At 54.3% G+C, this 17,862-nt stretch overlaps 6 protein-coding genes across 6 annotated transcripts; 1 reads left to right on the top strand and 5 right to left on the bottom strand.

The window, feature by feature from the left end:
- Positions 1-191: 191 nt before the first annotated feature.
- Positions 192-1,731, bottom strand: VDBG_07623 (FAD binding domain-containing protein; the record flags this gene model as incomplete). The annotated part of the gene is made up of 3 exons (XM_003002118.1): positions 192-539; positions 703-1,312; positions 1,374-1,731. 3 exons carry the CDS (start codon positions 1,697-1,699, stop codon positions 192-194), a joined length of 1,284 nt encoding a protein of 427 aa, XP_003002164.1.
- Positions 1,732-8,481: 6,750 nt separating this feature from the next.
- VDBG_07622 (PRY1) lies at positions 8,482-9,123 on the bottom strand (the record flags this gene model as incomplete). Its single annotated transcript, XM_003002117.1, has 1 exon — positions 8,482-9,123. One exon carries the CDS (start codon positions 9,121-9,123, stop codon positions 8,482-8,484), a length of 642 nt encoding a protein of 213 aa, XP_003002163.1.
- Positions 9,124-9,882: 759 nt separating this feature from the next.
- VDBG_07621 (conserved hypothetical protein) lies at positions 9,883-10,734 on the bottom strand (the record flags this gene model as incomplete). Its single annotated transcript, XM_003002116.1, has 2 exons — positions 9,883-10,363; positions 10,415-10,734. The coding sequence occupies 2 exons, from the start codon at positions 10,732-10,734 to the stop codon at positions 9,883-9,885; spliced, it is 801 nt and encodes a 266-aa protein (XP_003002162.1).
- Positions 10,735-11,455: 721 nt separating this feature from the next.
- VDBG_07620 (hydrolase) lies at positions 11,456-12,474 on the bottom strand (the record flags this gene model as incomplete). The annotated part of the gene is made up of 3 exons (XM_003002115.1): positions 11,456-11,629; positions 11,686-12,039; positions 12,109-12,474. 3 exons carry the CDS (start codon positions 12,472-12,474, stop codon positions 11,456-11,458), a joined length of 894 nt encoding a protein of 297 aa, XP_003002161.1.
- A 1,124-nt stretch (positions 12,475-13,598) lies between these two features.
- On the top strand, positions 13,599-14,965 carry VDBG_07619 (integral membrane protein; the record flags this gene model as incomplete). Its single annotated transcript, XM_003002114.1, has 3 exons — positions 13,599-13,784; positions 13,868-14,346; positions 14,407-14,965. 3 exons carry the CDS (start codon positions 13,599-13,601, stop codon positions 14,963-14,965), a joined length of 1,224 nt encoding a protein of 407 aa, XP_003002160.1.
- Positions 14,966-15,422: 457 nt separating this feature from the next.
- On the bottom strand, positions 15,423-17,141 carry VDBG_07618 (pisatin demethylase; the record flags this gene model as incomplete). Its single annotated transcript, XM_003002113.1, has 3 exons — positions 15,423-16,432; positions 16,494-16,934; positions 17,015-17,141. The coding sequence occupies 3 exons, from the start codon at positions 17,127-17,129 to the stop codon at positions 15,423-15,425; spliced, it is 1,566 nt and encodes a 521-aa protein (XP_003002159.1).
- Between the last annotated feature and the right edge of the window lie 721 nt (positions 17,142-17,862).

The following is a 17,862-nucleotide window of genomic DNA, read 5'->3' as shown; positions in this document are numbered from 1 at the left end:
TGAAAGGGTCGGCCTCGTTGATGTAGGCATAGCCGCCGGGGGCGGCTTTGCGCAGGCTACCGTCCATGTTGTTGGTCAGGACGTTCTGAAGGTCTGCCTTCTGGGCGGCGGTCGCGTTCACGGGGACCAGCATGGTGGCGATGACGAAGTTGGTCGAGTCGCGCCAGCGGGGGTTGAGGGCGGCGGTCGAGTCAGAGCGGGGGGGCCTGAAGAAGTGACCGATCATGGCGCCGGTGTAGGGGAGATCGGCGCGAGGGCTCTGGACCGTGCGGAAGGCCTTGACGATGCCGTCGTTGTTGTTGGTGATGTCCTGGTGGGTGATGCCCCACCCGCCGCTGAGGGCGTGCAGACCCGCGGCCTCGTCCTCGAAGAGCTCGTTGTAGAGCTCCCAGAGCGTAGGGGTAGCCCTTGGTCATGCTAGTGAAGGGGACGCCGGCGGCGTTCAGCTCGTCGAGGAGGGGCTTGAGGATGGCATCGAGCTCATCCTTGGTCTTGCCGACGGCGACAAACGGGCGTGCGTGGAAGGTGAAAGGAAAGATCTCAAAGTAGGGTGTAAAGACCGTTGTCGACAAGGTGGTTTGCCGTACTTGTGGAAGATGCGGATGCCCTCCCAGATGAGGTTCTCGTCGTTGGTCAGAGTGGCGTTGATTGTTCAAGGAGGCCACCAGCGACTTGGATCCTCGGGATAGGTGCGGAAAGTACTGAGGTCACGACACCATAGGTCGAGGGACCGCCGCCACGGAGGGCAAAGTAGAGGTCGGCGTTCACCTTCTCGTTGGCGACGACTAGATCGCCCTTAGCCGTGATGACCTCGAACTCCAGCGTGTTATCGGCGGCCATGCCGTAGGCAGAGGTGAGGGGCCCGTGGCCTCCGCCAGCGACGTAACCGCCAGCGAGACCGACAGTCTTGCACTCGCCAGTGACAAGGGTAAGCTTTGGGTTTTGCTTCTGGGCAGCCTCGAGAATAGTGACACCTTGAACGCCAGCACCGACGGTAACAGCGCCGCCCTTGTAGGCACCGGCACCAGACCACTTGCTGTGGAACTTGATGTCCTGGAAAGAATGAGTGTTAATGATGAGAGAGCCCCAGCCAGTGCTGCGGCCAACAAAGTCGTGGCCGGTGTTGCGGATGACAAGGCGGAGATTGTGGTCCCGCGCAAAGTTGACACCGGCCTTGATGTGGTCCTTCGTCTTGGCCATGATCACGTAGACACCATAAAAGCCGAGCGTGCAGGACTGAGAGGGGTCGGTCGTGGGCAAGCAGGTGACGTTGGTGAAGTACTTCCAAATGTTCAGGGCCTCTTGGTCGACGCTGTGGTCTATCGTCAGTATCACTGTTCCCAAGGTGTCGTTCAAGGAGGTTCTCGACTCACGTCCAAGTCTCACTAGTCCAACTCTTGGTGACCTCGGCGCACTTGGCCGCATCGTAAGTCTGCTGAGAGCCGAGCAAACCATCGAAGGTGTTGTGGCAAGCAGCCTCGGGAGGCACGTGAACGTGAAGGTTTCCATTGACCTTGGCGTTGAGGCTGTCCCATTCGCTCTGCTGGGGCCAGCAGTCGTCGCCAGGGTAGCACTTGCAGCCGTACTTCTGGCCTTCGAAGGTACGGGGAACGAGACCCGCGGGCTTGGTAGGGCCGGCGGACACGGACTGAGCCGCAAGGGCCACGGCGCCGACGAAGAGGGTCGAGAAGGAGACCATTGTGGTGGAGGATCTCTCTGGTAATGAATGTTGTCCGGGTTGGGCGTGAGAGGGATGGCCTTCTGAAGACCAGTCGTGAGGAGCTGGAGGGGGATCGCCCCGTACTTGTACTAAATGAAGCGTCTCGATTCCCAGGCCAGGGGGTGTAGACAGCCCTTGGTGAACTTGCCTCCCTGCGTTGTCCTCGACGACGTAGGTTAGTCTCGACTCGCCGCATGTCGCTTCGTCTCGTGGGTTCAGGCATACCACATGGCGTGCAGCTACTGCATTCAGAAGGAAGCCCAGTCCAATACTGGCTCCACTGATAGAGGGGCAGATGCAGGGTTTGTTGTCGCGAAGGCGACGGATTACGAATAGCTGATGGCCAGGCTGGCAGTTCGTTGTCCTGTCGCTTCGCTTCTACCCTCCGCCGGCATCTCTCCAGCCGAAGAGAGGGCACCTAATGGAAGCTTAGGTTGGCAGGCTTTTTGGCGGACAACATCTGCCGATTCAGCAGTGTTCGTACGGCAAAAGGGGGCTTGTCCTACTCAAGCAAGGGCAAGGTAGGATGCATTAATCTCGACACCCCTTCGTGTGGGATGTCAATCTCCGGTCCAGGGGTTCAAACTTCTGCCCTATAACGTCCGCTCGCAAACCCCTCTGCTCCACTGCGACCCATCCTTCTCCAGTCTACTGGGATAGGGGGCTGTCATGGAACGGGTCTAGAGGAAGCTGGTCCATGCCGCCGAGACGATGAAAAACTGCGCTAGATGCTCTAGAGCTTCCTAACGTTTACGCCAGGAACGCCACGGGCGGAGGGTTTGATCTGTCCGTCGTGGGATGACCCCCCCTCCCAGTCCTTGCATCGCCTCGAATTGAATCGACATGGAACAACGCTCCCGGCTGGTTGTAAATGTACCAACGCACGAATCAGACGACAGACGCATCTTGCCCCCGGCGCAAACGTCTGTCCAGAGCTCTGTATCAGCCTGGATGGAATCGACAGATTAGTACAGTCAGAGAGGGGAGGTTCAGCGCGACAACAGTGACAGATTGGGTGACACAAGGGGTGGCAACCTGCTTGTCTTTATTTGGGGTTTGAGCGCTTCTCCGCTGAGAATGGCATCCGTTACTAGAGGCGCGGCTACCGCAAGAGAGGTCCCTTGCGTCTGGTGAGGGGCGAAAGAGCAAGTTGCGATGCTCAGGTCCAAAAGTAGGCTAAACGGCAGGACACCTTGGGGCCAACTTGCGGCCCCGGAACCCGCCCGCGAAGCCTAACGAAACCTGAAGAAGCTTAACGGCAGGCGTCACGTCTGCTCAGGTCCGCTATCATCCTGAAGAAAGATGTGGACGTGTGGAACACGAGAAACAAACGGCAAACTGGGCGGGAGTGGCGCAAAAACTACGCTCTACAACGCCCTGCGCACAGGCAAGACAGGTTCCGACGGAATATGCCATCGAACGTTTCGTATGTTTTCTTGATTTTTTTTTTTTCATTAACTTGTTCATTTCCTGTAACTAACAGAACCGTTAGCAGCACGCCTACGGTAATCTCGGCCAGCGCACGTGGAATTGGCATGCAGATTGCGCGCATGCACGTGTGGTTTATTCTTTTCGGCAGGTCATCCGGGTGAAGCTGCTCAGTTTTACTCTTCTCACCTGGGACTTTAGGCCAACCCTGCTTGCGACGAGCCAACAGCATTGCGAGGTGAGAGACAGGCAGATTTGCCCCCTCTTTCAACTGTTGCCCCCTCCCCCCTTGCGTCCCTTGTCACTTGCATTCTTCAGCGAATCAGACTCCACAGAGGGTCAGCTTGGCATCGCACTTGTTATGTACATGTATAAGACACTGGGGTACACGTGGAGTCCTGTGGGCTGATGGATGGCGACATGTCTTCGGCGCCGAGGGTGGCATTGATCAATGAAGATCAATAATCTTTTGACCGATGCCCGTCAGTGAACGTCTCGGAAACTAGTTGATAGCTGTAGAAAGTGGATTCGCGCGAGAGGGGCCGGATCATCAAGTCAATCTGTATGATATGGGCGATAAGATGAACTGTGATCAGTGAATTGACCAGTCGTTCGACTGTCTTGGAGAGGCCTTAAACTGAGGCCTGATCGACGTTTCGCCGTGGGCATTGGAACATTTCCTCGTGCTTCGATAGCACTGCCTCTCGTCCCGTGCACGACAAACCCAAGAAAGATTCAGGCGCGGGTATCATACATCCGCGGGCTTACCTGGAAGCCCAGCATGTGCCCTTTTCCCTCTAGCACTGGACTATGTTACTGTTCGGGTTTATGGCCCTGTTTGGTACTCTGAAGGCCGCCAGGCAGCCTGAGAAAGCACCCCCGCGGCCGCTCAATCCGAACCCCCTGTCTCGCCAACCTCTGTAGCACCGTCAGTCAGCTATTAGTCTTGTCAATAGCACGTGGAGCACATACAGCATCGGGGCCGCTAGAGCGCTGATCCGCTCCAGGTCCCCCATTTAGCCGCCGTGGCGCTCGCGACCTCAAGCGAACCCGCGAAAAGACTCCGCGATCGCCACCGAGACCACTCTGAGAGATCTTTGCAGACTCAGGGAAGGCGGTAATCGCGCTCACCTCGGTCACCGGTGCCAGTCACACACCCCGAGGAAGAGTCTGGTTTACGTTGGACCCTAGAGCGGGGGGGGATGGGGAAGCAAACTTTCGCATTCAAGCTGATCGATAGTGCTCTGTTGGCCGAGTCAGTGCCACCCGTGCTTGATTTTTTAGCACGCCTTCTTGGATTTCTTCTTCAGTCGTTGGGCGCTGTTCCATGTAGGTTTGGGTTCGGCAAATTGCTCTTGTGCGAGAACGAGACTCTAGGCGGAGACTGACTACTCCATACGGCAACTTTCATGTATCAATAGCAATCCAAGCTCATTTCAAAATGACTTGATTCTGATGACAGGCAGCATGCCATTCTGGCCCCACCCCTGGGACGCGACGTCTCGTCGACGGGACATTGAAGGTGATAAATGACTACCAGGAGGGGGGTTCTTGGGTTGCAAGGTGCGGCGAAGCGAGCGGATGAGCCGATGTTAGACAATGCATCAGAACCTGCTCTTCCCCTCAGTTGTAGTTGGCCGAGACTTCGGCTGAACAATCGAATTGATCCTTTGCATGAGTTCAGATGGGAGCGGTGGAGAGTTCCCACTCCCCAATCTGGGCCATTGGACATCCTGCAGGAGAGAGCTGACGGAGGTCCTATCGCGGATACCGCAATGGTTCCATTTTCTGCAATATCGATCCTTCAACTATTGATGCCGACATGCGGCAATCTCGCCGGCATACCATGCTCATGCGAAGTGTCTTCGGTTGGACCGGCTTCTTGGTGCTCCACGTGGCAGACCACGGAGTCGAACTGAGACGAACTCACACACCGCTGGATCTGAACCGCTGGAAAAGCGATGGTACCCCTCCTCACCACGTGTCGAGGGGCGATGCCATGGGCTGCTTTCTCGCCTAATCGATGAGCTTGACGATTCAGTTCTCTCCGAGCCACATGGCTTCTATGTAAACCCGGCATGTTCCATCACAGCTGACGACTCCCAGGCCTGCACTGCCTACGGTGCTTTCTTGGGGGTTCCCTGCATGGCTGCTCTTGAGGCATCTTTCATACTCGGGGCTTCAGAGTCTCGCCATTGACTCTTCGTGCACGCAACGCTTATCTAGGGCACCTTCGTCATGTCCGTGTCTCTGGCGAGCACCCAGTCTCAGTCCCAATTGCCCGTTCACAGCCCGATTTGCAGAACAACCACTTCAACGGCATCCGTGTAGAAACGCACAAGACAAATTCTATATCGCAAGAGTTCCGGCCGTTGGATATCCATCCTTGCTGACGTTACGGTAGATCTGTAGCGAGCCTGTCTACAATTTGCGCAGTAACGGCAACGTATTTCCTCTTTCTATTCTTACCAGCAGACCATCCCTCGGACCCTGTATTACCTTGTCACACAGGTCTGCCCAGTACGCCACATCGCCGGTAAATGATACGGCTCCCTCCTTCGCATACGTGGTCGCGGTCTCGTCGTTCCGTACTATCATGGCCAAAATAATCCCGAGCTCCGTCAATGTGAGCTCCTGTCCTATATAAACACGCGGGCCCAGGTCAAAAGGCCCGCAAGGCGATGGGCCACAATGGGTCACCCTCGCTCGCAAGGCAGTGCTCTGGACGGAACGCGTTGTGGTCAGGCCACGGATCTGGGGACGTTGCGGGAGGAAGGTACTCAAAAATGAGCATGAAATCGTCTGTCGGATAGACATTTCTTGCTCCCGGGTGCGTCAGGAAGAAGTTGCGGTGACCCTGTCGGACCGAGGACACAAAAGCGTCGAGGCGTAGTGTCTCTTTGATGACGGCTATTGTATTGGGAAGCTGGTTGAGGAAAGGGGCGCCGCTGGGATTTTGGAGGCTGTCATTCAAGGATCGGGGCCAAAGACAGCATCGTACTGAGCGCGCGGTCGGCCGAGGTTGTTCAGGTTTTTGTAGAGACGGCTGTAGGCAAAGCAAGCGCCAGTGACGTCGTGTCGCAACTCGCGAAGAGGAAAATTTTGATCTCTCCAATGGTCGTTTTGAGAAACTTTGGACCAAACCAATCACCCTGCGTGGCTTTGGAGTCATACACCATCAATGTTCGCGCGCATGGCGAGGATATCCGGAGTTTTAGGCCTTTCGGCACGATCATGTTTCGAAGCTACAAATCGATCAACAATTTGTGTTGATTATACATGGTGCAGTTGTTTTGTCAGATATACCAACTGCAAAAGGGATGAATTTGCCTATCCCATTGCATCGGTGCTCATATGTTCACGAGCAAGCTCACGTTCTCTTGAGCCCGAGTGAAGACTACGGAGACTGAGGTCTGATTATAAAGACTACTTCCACCCTGGTGAGTGTTGATGACAATGTCGGCTTGAAAAGGCCCATACCGTCTTACAGGACCGCCTGACTAATGATATCACACGTGGCCACCATGGCCTAGTTCTTTGGCTTCATTGTTTTGACCGACTTCGCAATGCCCTCGAGATAATCTTTCAATATTAGTGCTTCCTCAACAAACTCGGGTATGAGCTTCTGTATATTCTGGACAGAGAAGCCGGGGTTGTAGGTGGACCGTCACCATTTCTTCCGAAAGGCGCCTTCTCATGTTACAAGATCTCTGCACTGTACCAAGCACTCACACTCGTACAGAAGAAAATTACATCACAAGAAAATTCTACTGGTTAACTGAGCAACAAGCCTAAGATCGAAAACCACAGTGGCTAGTTAGGTGACCGGTCACAAGTCGAGATACAACAGACCTGGCCTAAAGATTTCAGGATACTCCCAAACCAAGACTTACAAGCTGACTTGGCCAGCTAGGTCACTGGGACGGACTCTTGTCAGTACCTTGCCGATCATGATGAGGCAATCGAAGAGAGAAGTGTGACGGGGTAAAGTCTGCTGTCTAAGCATAGTCAGTGTCGCAGCTGTCCAGTACATGCTCTTCCAAAAAGACTACCCAAGCGTGATACTTTTACCAAACTATGCGTCTGCGCCAGGGCGCAAAACCTTGACGTCTTCTGGTACAATTGATGGCCCCTTTCATGAGTTATGCTATGAAATGCAGAGTAGAAGCCCTAATAGCCAGACTTATCGACAAGACGTATGTCAATGAAGCCATGGTAAGTCACCCCACGTAAACAGACACTCCTGGTAAGGCGCTGGAATCCCAGCTGCTTCTAGAGGTTCGAAAAGGTACGATCCGAGACACATACAAGACGTAACTTGTTTGCGACACTATCGCTTCATTTGTGTGGCGTACGACCCATTATGGACTGACGCCAATGACAGATATATCCGATCAGAACATTATCGTTGACAATCTCCCAGGGACGACCAGTGGCGGCTGTACGGCATTTCAACATTGCTTAGGCAAACCTAAAAAATCAGTGTCGAGGTGTGTCCATGTCCACTGTTCGAAAATTTACATCTCACACTGACGATGTTTCGCAAGCTCGCGTGTTTTTTTTTATTATTATATATATATAAGCTGTATTATATCAAGGACAACTTGATACTACAAGTACATGAACAGCGTCGAGAACAGCCTGGTTGGCTATCAAAGCTCGTGTTTGTAGTGGATACATTGGCAGGCATGGCACAATAGCCGCCTGGGAAGAATCAAGTCGAACTTTGACAAAAACCACGCTGCCGTTGTAATTGTATCCGACCAGTCGGCTCATTTCTAGCTATGGACTTGAGCCCTGCGGCCTATCACAAGGTTTCTGGCTGATTGGAGCAAAGGACCCCTGATTCAGATACATATACCTTCAGAGGTTACCGATAGGTGAAACGGACATTTCGGCTCCATACAACGCTACGACGTCGTATCCGACAGGATGATCGCGGGAGCTGTAAATCACCAGCACTTCCTGGTTTGCGAGCGGATGGGCCGCTCATCTGACAGTTAGGTCATCTCCTGGACAGTACGAAATCTTGGCTATTTGCATCGATCTGCCCTTTCCATGTTGGTACTCAATTTGCATGACTGTTCTCCGGCGCACTGATACTTCTTCAGCTTGGGTAGCCTCAATTGCGGCTTCGTGTGTGTGCTGCTCGTGGATCACCCGGCACAGAGCTTGGCGAATCGGCGACAGCTCGCACCTAACCCTCGCGGATGTGACTCGTATTTGAATCGGGGAGCTGTCACTATGGTGTGTAAAGGATAAAAACAAATTCAGCGCGGTTCATGAGTCGTGGACATCGTATGAGTGTCGTTACAATAATCGGTCTCCCCCCTTCAAAGAACGACCCACAGGCCCAAAAGAGCCACTACCAATGCTGCAGTCTGGTGCGATCTCATCAAGCCAGCGGCCGCCCCCTCGAATTGTCCCGCACTGACCTGGTCTTCGTACTGATCTTGTACGTTTCCGCGCGGCCAGTACTCGCACACGAGATACCACCCATTCCAATCGCCGCCGCGACACAGTTTCCTCGCGCAACCAACGTCTGTAGTACTCTTCCAGACTAGCTGCGTAAAGTGGCCCGTTTCTTGGTCGAATCCCTGGTCGTCAAAGTCGTACTCGTCGCGCTCGTCGCCCCACGCCTCGACGGCTGCCGACGCGTTGGCGTGACCGATGGCCAGGTTCTCGCCGTAAGGCGTGTCCGAGTGCTCGAAGTCGGGACACTCGTCATCGTCGTCGCCGTCGCTATCGAGGTACTCCTCGGCATATTCAGCAAGCGTGTTGTTCCAGACGAGGTCCTCGGCGTCGTGCTCGGAGCGGTAAACATTGTGTGTGCCCACTACCGCCGAGGTAAAAGCGTCGTCTGATCGCCATTCCGGCTCATCGGATGGAAGCACGGGTGCTATCGTCGTCGTCTGAGCGAGCACTGTGGTTGCTGCACCTAGAAGGGCAAGCTTGATGATGTTTGCGGACAGCATCCTAGTTTTCTGTGATTTCCGGCTGGAGCACTAATTGTCAGTGATAGCGGTGATGGAGATTGAGTACAAGCCCAAGGGGGTTTCACGTGAGTCCAGCGTTCGATCAATGCCATATATACTTATCACCTTGCAAAGGAAGCCCAGCCTTGGAATGGATAGCCATGACCTTGATTCCCATTCTACGATCATTTCCCCCCGCCTCACCAGGCTGGCCAGCGGTTGATGACGCAGTCGGCTGCGATGGGGAGCGCTGGAATCCAATGAGATCAGGGCTCGGCACCCCGAACCAAGCTTCCAAGCAGACCCCCCCTGTCACACAGTCTCCGGGTCACCAACGGTGGCTGGCCAAGGCGAGCGTCGTCATGAGTACTGCCGCGGCGGACAACGTGCCGTTGGCCCCCTAAACCCGACCCGAAATTTGGGCAATGTGCTTGTTTTGGCTCGTTTGAGGCCCTTCACACGTGGCGGTCCATCTATTGCTGGACGACCGATAGGAGGAAACGATGTGGCAGTGCTGAAGAGTACGTGACACAAAAGCCATTGATCAACAATCGCGCAGCAGCCTTTTCACCAGCGTTGAAGCTCATCTGCCATCCATGCTATTCGTGATGATCTTGCAGATGGTAGTGGCCTGATTTCACGGCCACTGCACGATGCCAAGAAAGGACAGGCTACAGGCGTCATGCCGTAGATGCCAGCGATTTCACGATTTGAATCTATCTGCAAAGTACAAAGTGATTGATGCCGTGCATGTTTAGATCATCCTTTGAACCCTCCGCCAGATAAAATATTTCTCGCAGCCTCGGCGACAGCACGCATGGCGATCGAGTATAGGCTAGGTCCAACGCTGATCCTCGCAACCCCCATCTCCCCGAGCTGCCTTGTCGTCAGGGAATCGTCCTTTTCGCCAAGCTTCACAGAAACCCGACCGCCGAGCTCCTTCACGAGCACCTCCACCTCGGACGTTCGTAGCCCTCGACCACCACCACCCCAGAAGAACACGGTCGTGGCACCAGCCTCTAGGTACGCGCGCCCCCGCTTGATGCCCTCCTCCAGAAAAGCCTTGTCATTGGCCTCGCAGTAAGGCTCAAGCCGGAACACGTCGCAACGGGCATTCAGCACAAAGCCTTCGCACCCCGCCGCGGCCGGGGCGGCCAGCGCCGCCTTAAGCCGGTCCACCTGCTCCTCCACCCCGTACAGCGACTCCTCGATCCCGCCACCAAAACCCCGCTCGGGGATGCTGTCTTCGATGTTCGCGCCAGACAGCGCCGAGCTCGACGACCTTTGTCACGCCTCCTCGATGCGCGCCCCGTAGCCGTCCTGAATGTCGACGGTCAATGGGAGCCCCGAGGCCTGGACGTGGGGCGCGAGCCGGCCGATTGCGGCCATGTTTTGCTCGAACGTGAGGTCTTCGTCCTTGATGCCTTGTGACTCGGCAACGGCCCAGGAAGCCGTGGCTATGGCTTTGACAGGGCCCGAGACCGTGTCGCTGCCATTGAGTGAGAGGACCGCCTTCAGAGAAGCGTAATCCCAGATGTTGGGAAGGATGAGAGGCGACGAGGGCTTATGCAGCGCCTTCAGCGCCGTTGCGAGTTGCTTTGAGGTTGTCATAATGTCTTTATTTATCTGCAGGCAATCCTGAGTTGGATGAGTGTTGAGAGAGTTGAAACTAAGCTGGTACTAAATGGATTATATACGCCGGGTGCTTGCTGGTCTGAACCAGCTTAAGCCGACGCCAGGCGCGTGAAGCATCGCCAGATGACTCCCACGCCCTCCGATATCGCTACGGATGACATCGCCAAGGCGTTTCGCGAAGCACGATACTTGTGTGAAGGCAGCACTAGTAAAATAGTAGCTGACAATGCCGTAATGGGTGACGAACTTGTCAGCATGATCTCTTTAGTCCTTGAGGCTGAGTTGACCGAGTCAAGCAGTTACCAGAGAGTACCCAAATGGGATGAGAGCATACATAGATGGGTCATGCCGCACCAACACAGCTGGTCTTGAAAGCACCATCACACCATCACTAGATATAATCAGCACTGGCCGCTTTCCATCGTCATGCCAATCGCTCGGGGAGAGATTTTCTCCTGTCCTTTGGCTTTCTACATAAATGTGTGTTCTTTCTTCCTCAGATTTTGTACGGCGGAATCAAATTCACATTGACGAGGCCTTTGCTCGAACATGGATCATCGAATGGGCAATACTAGTTGCAGCAAACCTGATGCCAGTTCACAACCCTGTCAAGCCACAAAATTTCGCATAGATTGCGAATGCATTGGTCATCGCATCAGGTCTCATTCAATTCTGGTCGTGAAACTGATCTGCCTATCTAAGCGTACTTCTTGACCATCTTGAGGATCGCCTCCTCGGTTTCGCGAGGGCTGGTCGCGTTGAGGTAGTGGCCTGCACCCTCAACAAAGGTCAAAGTTGCCTCGGGCGACGAGGTGAACAGCTTGATATGCTCCGTAGGCACAACGCCGCCAAACACGGGGTCCTCGGGTCCCTGTAAGACAATGTGAGCGCGATGGTTTAGGTTTTCCGAGGTTAGCCCAAACTTACATGAAGCCAGTACACGGGGCACTTGATGTCCCGTAGCCGCAGCAAAAGGCCGTCGCGCTCGAGCAGGCACAGCAGTGCCATGCGGAGCTTCCTGCGGCCCTCGTCACCAGAGTAGACGGCCTTGAGCGTCGCATCCCAGAATGACAGTGTCTCGGGTCCTACAGTTCCCGAGAACCCCAGGCTGGCGACCATGCCGCGCCAGATTTCGTCGACTACAAAGTCGGGTGTCGGGACAGCGCTGTTCCAGCTCTCAAAGAAGGGCGCGAGCTGCGTCTTGGGGTCCCAGCAGCCCTTCTCGCGGGAGGCGGCGGATTCGTAGTCCATTGAAGTGCCGAGAGGCAGCAGGCCGATGATCTGCAATTCGGTCAGAGTGACGAACCTGACGAGGGTTCACTGGGGGGGGGGGGGGGGGTTTGTAAATACTCTTTCAGGGGCCAGCAGCGCCATCCGAGCGACCATCCAGCCGCCTTGGCTCGTGCCTAACGCGAAAGCCTTGGGCACCTTGAGGGCGTCCATGACTTGCAGAGCCATGGTGGCTGTATCCCAATAGGTGAATTGGTCTGAGACAGAGCTTGTGGCGCCATGGCCCAGGGGCTCAATCGCCAAAAGATTGACAGCGTCTGTAAGCGTCTTGCTGTTGAACTGAGCCTCGTACAGCGAAGAAGTTGTGCACATCGAATTGATGAGAACAAGGGTGGGCTTGCTCGAGTCTATGGCGGCCCCGGAAAGCCGATATCCGGCAGTGATGCCACCGAGGTGGGGGACATGAATAGTTGTCTTGGCAGCCATATTGAAAAGTGATACTGGGTAGCAGCAGTGACGGGGTAGGTGGTCGATCAAAGGTAATGCAGCTGGACACTGATTCGAAGGGAAAAGAACGAGGCCGTGCTGAAGAAAAGAGCTCTCGTGTTAGTTATTATGCAGCGTCACTAGACTGCAGGAGCTGCTTCTCTGGCGTGCCCAGGGCCAACCTCCCTATATGCTCATTGTCGCGAGAGGCGTTGTGACCGGCAGCCTAACTTTAGGCCTGGAATCATTCCGCGGTCACCATGACCCTGCTACGTGTGCTTCGGTGTGGAGAATCTGGAACCGCAGGTTTTGGCGCCCTCGCGAAGAGGGGCTTCCACCTGTCAGGCTGTGCGGATCAACACTCAAAAAGGTCTTAGAGCCGTCGTGATGGAGTCGAGCTACTGGTTTCGTCTAGCGCAAGGGGGCGGCCCGCGTTAGACAACGCCTCTCAACGCCTCTTTTTAGTCGAGCCACTATCAGATTGGGGACGAAGCCGCGGGTGCCGGGGAGACGAAGTCGTTACAGGGGAGGGGAGGGAGGCCAGGGTCGATTGGGGTGTCGATGGTGGAGATTTGGGTTTTGCTGGTGACCAAAGCTGATTGCTGCAATAGGCGGGCTGCATTGCAGTAAAAACGCCTTGTTCAGATCGATGAGCCAGCCGATATCTGAGAACCGGTTCTTTGGGTGAACGGGTTGATTTTTGGTAAGGAGAAAGCGGCGCTGTGATGGAAAAAAATCCTCAGCGTAACATCAGGGCCCCAAGAGAAAAACTTCTCGCGCACGCGATGATACCGTACTTGTGGTCCATCGCCTGTCCATCAGCAGATAAGGTGGATGCTACTCCGCAGTCCTCGTTGATCAATCGCCTTTTCAGGCACCGCGAAACTTCACTGCCGGCTGGGAACCCATTAGAGCCCCCCATCCCTGTCGTGTTCGAGCCACCCTCTGCCATCAGCGTCAGGGGGGTGACGGGATGGTGGGTGGGAGCGCAAAGCAGTAGCATGCATTCGTGAAGAATATATGTCTAAAAAGCTCCGAGAACCGCAAATATTAGACATGATTTCTGCATCTTTGTTTGTTTCTTTCCCAACTTCTTCTTCGCTTCAAGCATTCCGCAGGACGACATGTCATCGAAGTCTCAGCTTCCGGGCCTGCCGGGTTATAACCCCAACAATCTCCAGCCATGGATGATCCAAGTTGTTGTTTCCATGACCGTGCTGGCCCTTGCCTCTGTCGTATTGCGGCTCGTCAGTCGGCGATTCAAGGGTCAAGAGCTGTGGTGGGATGATTGGATGATCATTTTCTCGATGGTATGTTAGACTTTTAACTTCAACGCATAACCCATTGTTTCCCAGCAACTTTTGGCCCTGAGTTCTGACATCACTGCGAACAGGGCTGGAACCTTGCCGTTGTTGGATTCATTTTTGCCATGCATTCTTGCGGTATGGGCATCCACGCCGATCTCGTGGACCTCGAGGATATTGTCATGATGGCCAAATGGCTTGTCGTAGCTGAAGTCCTCTACGCCTGGAACCTCGGCTGGACCAAGCTGAGTCTATTGTTGATGTACTACCGCATCTTCCGCGTTCCCTACTTCAAGAGGATGGCATGGGGAGTCGGCGCATTTGTCATGGCGTGGGTAGTCTGCATCACATTTCTCTTCATCTTCATCTGCGTCCCGGTCGAGAAGCTCTGGTACCCGCATCTTCCTGGACGATGCATCAACCAGGTCGGCACATGGATCGCCAACGCGGCTTCGACCATCTTCACCGATCTTGTCATCCTTCTCATGCCGATTCCGCCCATCTGGAAACTCCAACTGAAGCAGATCGAAAAGATTGGTCTCACTTTCGCATTCAGCTTGGGATTCTTGTGCGTTTCTCTTCCAGTATCCCAGTATAGATCGATATTTTGGCAACTGACAACGTCTAGTGTTGTATTCGCGTCTGCATACCGCACCAGTGTGCTTTTCACCTACTCCGCCACCGACCCAACCTACACACTGGCTCCAACGGTCGGCTGGACGGCAATCGAAATGTCGGCGGGTATCGTTTCCGCTTGCCTCCCTACCCTTCGACCGGTCATGATGTTTTTTGCACGATCCTTGGGCATCAAGGGCAGCCTCAGCGACGCTTTCTCGAGGGGCGCGTCGTCCATGGGTCTGCGCTCCAAGAAGACTGGAAACTTCAGCGAGCGCCTCTCGTCCCGTGAGGACTTTGCGAACAAGTCCGCCGCCACCTCGGAACGATCAAACAAAGACGAACATTCCCGACGGGCCTCCGACGACAATGAGTCCCGATATACGAGCGAGGAGTTGGGCGCGACCATGGTGTCACCTAGTGATGCCGCCCTGAGACCTGATGTCAAGGGGTACGGTTTCACCGTGACAAGCACACCCAAGGCAGATCGCTGTGACGATGACGCCGACGACATCCCACTTCACAGCATCCGTGTCGATACAAAGTTCAAGAGATCGACCACTCAAGCTTAGGAGATATATGGGACGCCGGCTTGTTTACGGTTTAAGGGCTTGTATTTGTACATGGACGTATACGAAACGGAAAAGCGAACGGATTCTGGTATTTAGCGATCAATTAAGGACACACAAAACTTCAGATCCGACGGTCTTTTGTCGGGAATCTGTGTAACACGCCAGAGTGCCCATGAAATTTGGCTTGACACGTAAAGGCGTTACAATGAGCCGGGCGATTCTCCCTGCCAATGACTTGAGAAGCCCTGAGCATCGCTACCCAAGAGGATGTCTCTAGACTACTCTAATCATCAACACTACGGCTGCAGATGTTCCTCCGCACAGTATAAAGCTAATGATAAGACGTAGCCCAACCTAATTTCTGGTGGACCGAGCGCCGGAGCATCTTGCCCTCGAATAAGATCTTGGATACATGACTTGATGCAGATTCTATCGCTCCTTTGCTCGCCTAATTTATTCACATGTCTCTGCGAGGACGCATTCTTACTCGAGGTCCCTGCTGCCGGAGGAAGAAGCCGTTCCGTACCCACCACTCGGTCTCCGGCTCCATAATCTGAATCTCGTATGAGGCGAAGAGTGTAGCAACGACCTTGTATATTTCGACTAAGGCGAGGTGCCTCCCGATGCATGCACGCGAGCCTGCGCCAAACGTGAAATCGGCATTGTCCATGCCCCGCAGTCTCTCAGCAAAACCCTCCTTCGTCTCATCAGCGCCTTCGTCTCGAAGCCACCTCTCAGGTCGGAACTCATCAGAGTCAACTCCCCAAGTCTGTTCGTTGCGACCTAGTACGAATGGGTTCATCCCAACGCTGATACCTGGCGGAACAGTCGACCCATCAGGCAGCACGAGTTGGCTGCCCTGGGCTTCTGCAGGGACATAACGCGGGAGAGTCATGGCAACCCCAGGATGCAGCCGCATTGCTTCGCGAATGACGGCTGCGAGGTACGGAAGCGACTTGACCTCGGAATATGGCGGCGGTACATTGTGCTGCTTTGAGAACTCCGTGGCCAGAATCTCGGCCTCTAATTTCGCCCCCACACCCGGCGTACGCAGTACGTAATAAAGCACCGCCTTGATGGTAATGGCGGTCGTATCAGCCCCAGCAAGCATGTTGATGGCAAGGTAGCTGACAATCTGCCTACCGTCGACAACGTCAGGATTCTCAGACCTCGCCTGAATGAACTTGTCCAGAAAGTCAGGCTTGCTTTCATCGTGGGTGGCTTTGTCTCGACCCTGAAATCGATCTTTCACGTATTGCAGCGTCGGTCCCAGTAGCACTGTTGCACCGCCGATTGGTATGATAGGGTTCTTGTCGATCCAGCGGTCAAGAATGGGCAACTGGCTAACGCTGGCAAGGTAGTCAGACCCCATCTCGGATAACCATAGATGCCCATCAAAGTCTTTGCCTGCTTCGAGGTATCCAAAGCGTTTGCTGAAAGTGATCTGGCCAATGACGTCCCATGCGTCTACACAGCCTGTCAGCTTGGAAGACCCGAGCAGAGAATGGTGCAGTACTCGGGGACTTACACATCTTGATCCATTGACCCAAGTCGAAATCGGAACCAAATTCACAGCAATCGTGGACCCACTCGTGCATGAAACGCCCTCTAAGCTGGCAGCACAGCAGTCGAATGGCTTCATCAAAGTGTGGCTCCAGCTGAAGCACACTTGTCATCGAATACTGCTTGGCGACAGGCTTCTTCTGCCTTGCATGTTCGGCCGGGTCGATGAGACTAAAGAGATTGGGTACAGGTTCTCTGTTGACGATGTTGCTCGCTGGTTTGTAAAATTCCGTTTTCAGCCACTTGTGGTCTGTAGTGTAGATGGTCTTGACCAAGCTGGGCACATCGAGGTCCAGATTATTGGGCCCTGTTCTGACCACAGGGCCATACTTTCGATGTGTGCGCAGGTTTACTAGGTGGATATCGCCACGCAGTGTGTGGTAAACCCGCCAGAGATTGGTAAATTCTACATCGTCGTCAGCACGCATAGTACGCTCACGCTGCCGATATTTTGAGATCGAGCGTGACGGCCCTACGCGCACTTACTGGCAAAGAAGGGCCCAGGGTATCGACGCAGGGGAGATTTCAAATAGGCAAGAAGGCACCATGCCAGGTAGGCAGCAATGGAAAGTGCCAGCGCCGCACCCCAATCAATCGACATCTCGACGAATAATTTCCTCTGTTCTGTCGGGTTGACGCCTCAGAATGAAGAATCTACTGCACGCCTCGACGATGCCGTTGAGCACCATTGCGTGATTTAATCATGGCATGGGCTAGAAGGGCGTGTTTTTGGCTAAATACAAGCGGCAGGCCGCCCCTAATCCAACCTGTGGTGTTCGTTTGCCTTCCGCCGGCCAGCGGATCATTTGAGTTTTCCAGGGTACTGCGGACCAGTCCCGCGAGACAGGGGCTGCTCGAGATACAGTGCTTGATCCCTGACAGGATGTGACCTATCGCGATTTACCCCAGAGTGTGCTGAGATTGCTGCTCGACTGTGCCGCAATGGGTGTACGCAAGGTTCGACGGAGGACCATGTGGAAATCTGGCTCCTACTGTATGTGCTTGGAAATGCTATGCATGAAATTTTGCCTGCTCGACAGCGGCACCTAGCGCACGCGGTCAATCCTTTTCTTATGGCACTCCTCTTATTTTGGACAATGCATCGTTACCCATTGCCGAAATGGATGTCACACCCGTCGCGACCGTCGGTGGCCAAGGCCGGTGGCTAGCTATTGATCCTGTCCCGGTCTCTAACAGGCAGTACTGCGATATTCGTCTTTTTTCGGCTGTACACTCGGCTTGTGGCGGCAAAACCATGTATGTAGGACGACACGATCAATAATAGACCTCTTATGATCATTCGAAAGCAACTGGTATTAGGTCAAAGCTGCGTC

The sequence above is a fragment of the Verticillium alfalfae genome, genomic scaffold, assembly GCF_000150825.1.
Source record: "Verticillium alfalfae VaMs.102 supercont1.10 genomic scaffold, whole genome shotgun sequence".
In the NCBI taxonomy this organism is placed as follows: Eukaryota; Fungi; Ascomycota; class Sordariomycetes; order Glomerellales; family Plectosphaerellaceae; genus Verticillium; species Verticillium alfalfae.
This window is presented reverse-complemented; position numbering and strand designations above follow the sequence as displayed.